This window comes from Salvelinus fontinalis, chromosome 30, assembly GCF_029448725.1.
Source record: "Salvelinus fontinalis isolate EN_2023a chromosome 30, ASM2944872v1, whole genome shotgun sequence".
In the NCBI taxonomy this organism is placed as follows: Eukaryota; Metazoa; Chordata; class Actinopteri; order Salmoniformes; family Salmonidae; genus Salvelinus; species Salvelinus fontinalis.
Window position 1 is genome coordinate 15,475,835 of NC_074694.1, and position 8,088 is coordinate 15,483,922.

At 39.6% G+C, this 8,088-nt stretch overlaps 1 protein-coding gene across 2 annotated transcripts in view; it reads right to left on the reverse strand.

Moving 5' to 3' along the window:
* Positions 1–7,791, reverse strand: part of col21a1 (collagen, type XXI, alpha 1) — a 56,709-nt gene extending 48,918 nt beyond the window's left edge. For both annotated transcript variants that reach the window (XM_055889851.1, XM_055889852.1), the window contains exons 1-4: positions 7,613–7,791; positions 3,702–3,832; positions 2,923–3,483; positions 1,617–1,782 (exon numbers count right to left, since the gene is read on the reverse strand). In XM_055889851.1, the coding sequence (XP_055745826.1) occupies positions 1,617–1,782; positions 2,923–3,483; positions 3,702–3,801 (827 nt within the window). In that variant the 5' untranslated portion in view covers positions 3,802–3,832; positions 7,613–7,791. The remainder of the gene's footprint in view (positions 1–1,616; positions 1,783–2,922; positions 3,484–3,701; positions 3,833–7,612) is intronic.
* Between the last annotated feature and the right edge of the window lie 297 nt (positions 7,792–8,088).

Sequence of the window (8,088 nt, forward strand, 5' to 3'; positions counted from 1 at the left end):
TACATAAATATTCCATAAAAAAATTTCTGTTTCCAGCTACAATAGTCAATTACAACATTAACAATGTCAACACTGTATTTCTGATAAATTTGATGTTATTTTAATGGACAAAAAATGTTGCTTTTCTTTCAAAAACAAGGACATTTCTAAGTGACCCCAAAATTTTGAACGGTAGTGTATATGTAGCAGAAAGGCTGGAAAAAAAAATAATTAAGATATTTGTCCTCTGAAGAGGGATGGTTAATAAAAAATAAAAATAAAATATTGGCACGGCCACTGGCGTTGCACATACTGAGGTACGGGGGGGCATGATATTTGGGGTCCCCCAACCCCCCCAAAAAATCATCATACCATGAAAGAAATGTTCAGAATTACAGGAAATTAGCTTTATAACTACAACATTTTCTCTCAGCAATGTGTAGAATGTCAGGAGATTAGCTCAGAGACTCTTGAAAGTCAGGACAATCGTTGTCCGACAGGGAAACTGTATTTTTATAGTTAAAAAATATGATTTTGTTGTGTTATTTTTATTTGAGCTTAAAATGTACATTTATGAGAATCTTAGAAGGGACGAGATTTGTTTTAGGAATTCTCTAAACACTTTCGAAATGCCTTTGTCCGGAGCAAAGGACCCCAATTTCAAACTCTCCAAAAAAGTGTTTAAAATCCTAAAAACTGGCAATGATGGTAATTAACTAGAAAATTATCTTATTGAGTTTCATCTCTGACTTTAAAACCCCCTCCCATGTGTCACAAGGTGATGTCATTTTGGATATTGATTAGCTCCCTGTGTGTATAAGTTAGAGACATACAGTACAATTTATTGTATTGGCTGCAGCTCAATCCCCTCTTTCCGGATATGTAAAGTTTTCACTTAAACCATACAATGGGGCTTTTGAAAGTGGCCTTTTTATACAGGAGGGGATCCAGACAAGACAATCGCAACAAATCTGTCTGTAAAACCCAAACAGTGTGAGTTACAAACTAATAAGCTTCAGGGAAGTTGTCTGAAGGTAATCCAGTACCAGGCTGCAAAAAATGTATAGGTAAAATGTGCCAAAAATAACGTGACCAAACATGGGTCTAAGTTTTCTCATTCAAATCTTGTTCGTTATTATTTATTTTTTGACTGTCTTTTTTGCCATTTAGTAATGTGTAGTTCATTGTGTTTCTATGGGCTGTAGCAATAAAGGTCAAATTCAATATTATATCAAATATGTTTTTTATATAGGCCTTTAAACACTTGTTAGATAATAATTGTAAAATGCCTTTTATGGTGTCTGATGGGGTTGGCATGAAAACATATAGAAATTGGAGTTTGTTCCTTTACATGCTGTTATACTGTAGCTGATACTTTGGTCTATCAAAATATGTTTTATTTTTTTTATTTTTTATTAAGACAAATATTTGTGGAAAGAAAGTTGAGATTGTCCTGTCTTTCAAGAATCCCTGAGCTATAAAATAGCAAAAAAAAGATATACCTCGTAGCCAAAATGTGTAAAATAGCATGAGATTAGCTATAAATCTGCACATTTTTCTCTCTGCCCACATGAAAAACAGGGGGCCCAGTGACACTGCGCTACGCCACTGGACATGGCATGGTGTTTTAAGCTTACGTCGTGCTTTCACTCAGGTCAACGCGAGATGTCACCTGGAAGGCTTTGGAGCCATAGAAAGAGCCTTGAGTTTTTTTGACCTTTTTGGCCAAATTAAGATACTGTAGAATATCGAAGCCCTTCACATCACCGTTATCGACTGAGATTCTGCTTGGACAAACAGTCTCTGAAATAAAGAGAATGAGAGAATTTAGAACACAGCAGAGTACGTATTTCTGTGTGACTGGTTGAACATCACAAACACACTTTCATATAAGTACCACCATCCTCTTTTCTGGTCTGGTTGCATGTTAATTTGACCTGGAAACCGAAGTGTCAAATAATCTGTTGTAAAAGACATTGGAATGGATCACTGGACATTTTGCAAATATCCAGGCTGTCTAAAGAACATCCCTCCAATTGGGAAAACCAGACCGAATTTTACCATTACACCCACACCTTAATCACGCATCTTAATTATTACAGTAGGCTGTTCATTTACATGGGCATCCCTATTGTTTTTAAGTGGATACAACCACTCAAATAGGTCAAATTTTCCAAACTGTTGTTTTATGCTTGGTTCTGGGAGTTGTTTTTGCTCTTGTTCTTGATGAAACCCTTTTGTTTTAAATATCTTCACTAACCTTTACTTCACTCTGAAGCATGAACCAGTATCTGGGCAAAGGAGATGAGGAATATGACGAGATTGCCTCTCTGCACAAAACGCTACCATTCAAGCTACCATTCACCAGCTCTGCAAGCGTCAAAATGTCAGAATTACTAACCAAATATGCCTGCGCAGCCAGCAACAATTGTAATTTACTGCCGATACGCCATGTATGTTCCTTCGAAAAAGATCTAAATAAAAATCTACAAGCATCCAAAAAAGATCATTATGTATTGTTTCTTACCAGAAGGTGCCTCTCCCGGTCAAAAACAATAGATAGCTGTTTTGTTATCGTTGCTTGTTGATTTTTATTTAGGCCTTGGGCAGAGAGCAGATCACATCATATCATCATCTCCTTTGCCCAGATATTGGGTCACCTGAAGCATTACCATCAAATTGACATTACTCTCTTGGCACAGTTTGGCTAGTCATCCACAGTCATCAGCTTTAGAAAACATTTACATTCCCAGTCATTAGATCTTGAGAAAACATTCGATTTCAAGACATTTCTTGGTTTTGAAGAGCTTCAATGTTTGGCAATGTGCAAACATGTTAAATTTTAACGAACAACAACAAAAATGATAGCCCCACTTGGTTTGTTATTAAGCTGAGGGATAGGGCTTATGACGGTCCCCATTTTGTCATCACAAAAATGCCTACCTTCACACAATTTCTGCCTTATGGTCTCACGGATCTTGGAAATAGCTTTATAGTCATCAACGTAAAACACGTAGTTGGAGGAAGGCTTGTTTCCAATAGCATTCAACTCTGCCTCTTCTGTCTCAGATCCCACACCAATGGCAAAGATGATTATTCCTCTTCTCCTGGCTGCCTCTGCTGCAGCTTTCACCTCATCTTGTGACTTCCCGTCTGTTAGGACCACAGCGATTCTAGCAACGCCCTTTGGGCCTCGCTCAGACAGGTTAAACAGTTTGTCGCTAGCAAACTGTATGGCTGTCCCAGTCCTTGTGTTTCCTCCCATGTAGTCAATGGATTCCATGGCTCTAATGAGATCCTTGATATGAAGGTGCTTCCCTAGTGGAATATTTATGATTGGATCATCACTGTATTGGACCACTCCGATCTGGGTGAACTTCTGTCCGATGTTAAAGCTTGTGGTGATGTTGACTAGCCATCGCTTGACTATTTCAAAGTTCACATCAGCTACACTCCACGAGCCGTCTAGGATAAAGACCAGATCGCTTGCAACAGTCTTACAACCTGTAAGAGACATGAGACACATGAGTGGTGTTACAAAGCCTTGAGAAAAAACATTAATGCAGAGTATTCACTTCTTCTAAAGGAAGGGCCTTTACCAATACGGTTCATAGAGAGCTTTCCTGAACATCCATTCTGTTTTTATAGTAAACCTGAGAGATAATGGACACCATGCAATGGAAATGTGTCACACATAACGATGAAGACAGAAGCACTCTTACTGAATCTCATGTCCTCATCTTGTGCTGTACAAGACAAGTGAAGGAGCATGAAGCACACACACCGCAAGACACAATGCATGGATCTTGTTTTGCAACCCATGATGCTGAAGTACCAAACTCCAATTGTGCCCCTATAGGGAAAGGGAAACAACACATGCATTGCTGAGATTGTCGTTACAATTGCTCATATCAGTTAACCAATCAAATAACTGCAGACCGTTTTTCTTACTTGTCACTGCTGTTACTTGAATTGCATGCAATGCATATCTTAATATTGAAAGTAGACATATCTGTGACAAAAGATGGAGGGTCAGTATATTGCATTTGTTGTAAACAAGATAAAGCAAATGAAGTATGTGTTAGTGGCAATGAAACATGGAAGAGCATTCTGAGGTCTCTCTCTCTCTCACACTCGCTCTCTCTCACACACTCGCTCTCTCTCACACACTCTCTCTCTCTCTCACACACTCTCTCTCACACACTCTCTCTCTCACACACTCACTCTCTCTCCGTGTGTGTGAGTACTCAGAATTGTTTTGATCATACTTCTTTGTTTCCCTCTGGCTTCTTTAGGAAACTGTATATTTTATTGCAGTTTCCAGCCGGTGAAAGTTAGAAACTGCAGACATTATAAAAAGAAGCAGCTTTAAATGAGGAACAGATATGTTCCATAGAAAGCATTTGTGGAAGGAAGGAAGGACCTTTAGTCAGCTCAGTCAATCCATCCGATCAACCTTAAGCAGTGGGTTTTCCTAAGACAATGACCAGACTTGGATAGATCAATTCTGCAATGACGGAGATCTAACCCTGATCCACCATATGTAACTGTGCAGTCGGTTTGTTGTCACAGCCATAACATGACTGTATTTTTCCACTCCCTGACCTGGGATTTGCGGCACAGCTCGTTGAGGCTCCAAACTGCCATAGCAGAGCCGGCCATTTTGTTCCGGTCTTTCCCCCCAAATCCGTCCAGAGCACTGGGGGAGGTCGATGGAGCAGCAGCGTGACATGAGAAATTTGGTATGGTCAGTGCTATCCGGTATCCTTGGGACATTCCTACCATAAACCTTAACCTTAACCCCTACCCTTACCCTAACCCTAACCCTTACCGTTTTAAATCTCAACTTCAATGAGGTGACGTCAGAGTTGGGACTTCCCAATGATCCCAGATAGTAAAGACCCATTCGGTATTACCCCAAACTGGATATTTCTACATTTCTGCTAAAGCCACATGGAATTCATTTATGGCGTCAGACAGTGAAATTCCAGCTCTGGACAGTGACCAAACACATGTAGTCATGACGAATGGATGGCAACCATTGTCCAAGACACAAAGAGACCTGGTTGTGATTGGACAACACAGTTAAAGCAACACATTCCGGAATGGGCTACATTAAAGCTTGATGGAGTAGGTACCACCTGAGAATACATGCCACAAAATTCTCGAAAATAACCCATGCACTTGTTTTGCAGGTCAGTGCAGTGCCCTTAACCATATGTTTCTTTTTATTTTGTATGACCCAGTCATTGACCTCTGACGTTATTGGAGCAGTGCAGACACTTTATAGCTCTCCATCTTGGTCAAGATGACGGGTCGCTGGTATGCAGTTTATTATAACCCCCCCCCCCCACCCCCACTCCACCCCGACTACAAAAACACAAAACAATATCCATCATAAAGATCAAAACAATTCTGACATAAAACCCGTAACATGACTTCCAAATTCTATTCCAGACACCTTATTTATTATTATCGAGACGGAATTATTCATCTAGTTTGCAGCAATAGTTTGTAAAATATTTATGTCATGCCTGGTGGGTTGCATCCAGCTGGACATGGGAGTCAGGAAGCTCATGTTGAACAGCTGACTCCTCCCACTTTTCCAGAAAAGGTACTACCAACAGAGTTAACCTGTTCGTGGTTCGAGCCGAAAACACAAACTTATATGGATGATCATTTACGGATGTTCTGGTTCCTTCATCTGCTTCTTACCCTAACCTTTTTGGTTGCTATGTTCTTCTGATTCATGGAGTTGTTGTTAGGGATACATTTGACATGTTGTTTTCACAAATCCAAAGCTACTTGGGGAAGTTAATGTGCACCTACTAGAATAGCGATTTAAACATTAGCACCTGCTGTCTTAAATTACTGTGTTTAATATGTCAACCATTGCATTTTGGACTGAACTGCTTTAAAAAATGCAATTAAAAGTTATTCCATCCCAAAATCAACAGCTGCTGTTCAGCATGTACTACAACCAATGAATTAAACAGTATGTACACTAGCTGACTGACTAGCTGTTTGGAAGCCACTCTGCCACCATTGTAAAAAATATTTTGGAAGCTATATAAATACATTTATTTTTACACCTTCATTTGTTTTGCCAGCTTTATTATCAAATGTATTACATACATTTTATTATGTTAGCTAAACAGAAAAAAATATATATTTAGAAATATTCCTTAAAGTATCGCTTGTTGCTTTCCCCACTACAAAAACAAAAATTCTGCAGTAAAAAATGTACATATTTCCACACTGAGGTTGGAATAATAATTTGAAATTCAGTAAATTATGATAATGCCCTTTTAGTGTAAGAGCTGTTTGAATATACCGCCTGAAATGTTTTGATGGGAATTCCAACGCTCTCTGCCAATAGATAGTTTTTCAGTTATCCCTCCCCTCTCAGACCACTCCCAGACAGTCCTAGCAAAATTCTTGCTTGAGAAATTACTCTTTGCTAAGAAGCATTTTTTTTGTTCATGACCATATTAATAGGAAACAATCACAGTAAGTTATTCATTGTTACCCAGAAATTATTTGATATTGAGATACAAATGGCTGCATTGGACCTTTAAATACATGTAATTTTGTCCTTAAAACATTTAATTTAAATACTGTAGAATTCCATTCATTCCTGTGGAGGACTGCTTCTTCTGGGGAGTGCCAATATGGCAGACTGGTCGTTTCAAAGCCTCTCTTTGGCCAATACATATCATCAGCAATCCAGGGTTTATATACATCATTGACTACAACTTTGCCAAGGTAAGGGGAGCGTTAATTACTGCCAAGATCCTCAGGCACCAAGGGAAAAGCCAAAACATTATATTAGCTCTCCCTTGAAATCAAATCAAATAATCAAAACCATGAACCCATATCATCACAGTAGACTAAACCACTTGGAGCCTGGGAGGGGTATATTATCATCCAATATGTTCCTATTTTAGAATGAGCTACAGGCTAGGGGTTTACTTTTGGGATTGCCTAACTTTTGTTTTATATAAATCTGTCACACTCACAGAAGCAATTTATGCAAACCCCCTGATCTTGGTATTTCTATGGATTTTGTTCCCTCAACTTTTTGTTCTGTTTATGAGAAGAGACTGAGTCGAGCGCCAACCAGAGTTCAGTTAAATAATTCCATTCATTCTTTGCATATGACAGAGGCACAAACAAGGGACTGATAACTGCTCCTAATGTCTTCAGTATGCTACCTGCTGTCTGCCGCTGCAGCCGCTCAGATCATAGCAATCTAAACACTAGTAGATTATCACATCTATTGAGACATTGATAAAGCACAAAGCTTCAGTGAAAGCTACAACACACTGAAACACACTCAAAAACCAGAATGATCTGAAATTGTACTGAAAGTTCATACTTAGTCTAATTCCCAAAAGGATCCAACCGGTACAACTTGCTTTACAATGCATTAAACAATTGAATAATAAACACATTTCAAACAAGAAACAATCTGTTTCCTAATTTAAACATGAATCATGCTTTAGCATACCGTAGATAAAAGTATTGGCATCAAAGGCCCTTGCAGACACAAAATCAACAAGTGTACAAAATGTAGTTTTCCAAAAATGGCAAAAGCAAACCCCCCCCCCCCCCCCCAAAAAAAAAAAGTTACCAGAGGTTAGTGTAGTCCGAGTGTCAGTGTCCCCCGTCACCTTCTCATATGTGTCCTGTGGCCATAACCGTGGCAAGGTCTAGGTAGAAGAAGAAGCTGTGTTTGGGGAAGAAGTTTCAGCACTGCACCAAATGTTCCTCCTGTGACTGAAAGCCTGCCCTTTCCATTCACTTTCCAGTTCTCTCTCTCTCTCTCTCTCTCTCTCGCTCTCTCTCTCTCTCTCTCTCTCTCTCTCTCTCTCTCTCTCTCTCTCTTTCTCTCTCTCTCTCTCTCTCTCTTTCTCTCTCTCTCTCTCTCTCTCTCTCTCTCTCTCTCTCTCTCTCTCTCTCTCTCTCTCTCTCTCTCTCTCTTTCTCTCTTTCTCTCTCTCTCTCTCTCTCTCTCTGCCTCTCTCTTCCCCTCTCTCCCCCTGCCTCCCCTTCTCACTTTCTTCCCCTCTCTCTTGCTCTCCCCCTCTTCCCTTTCACTTTCTTCACC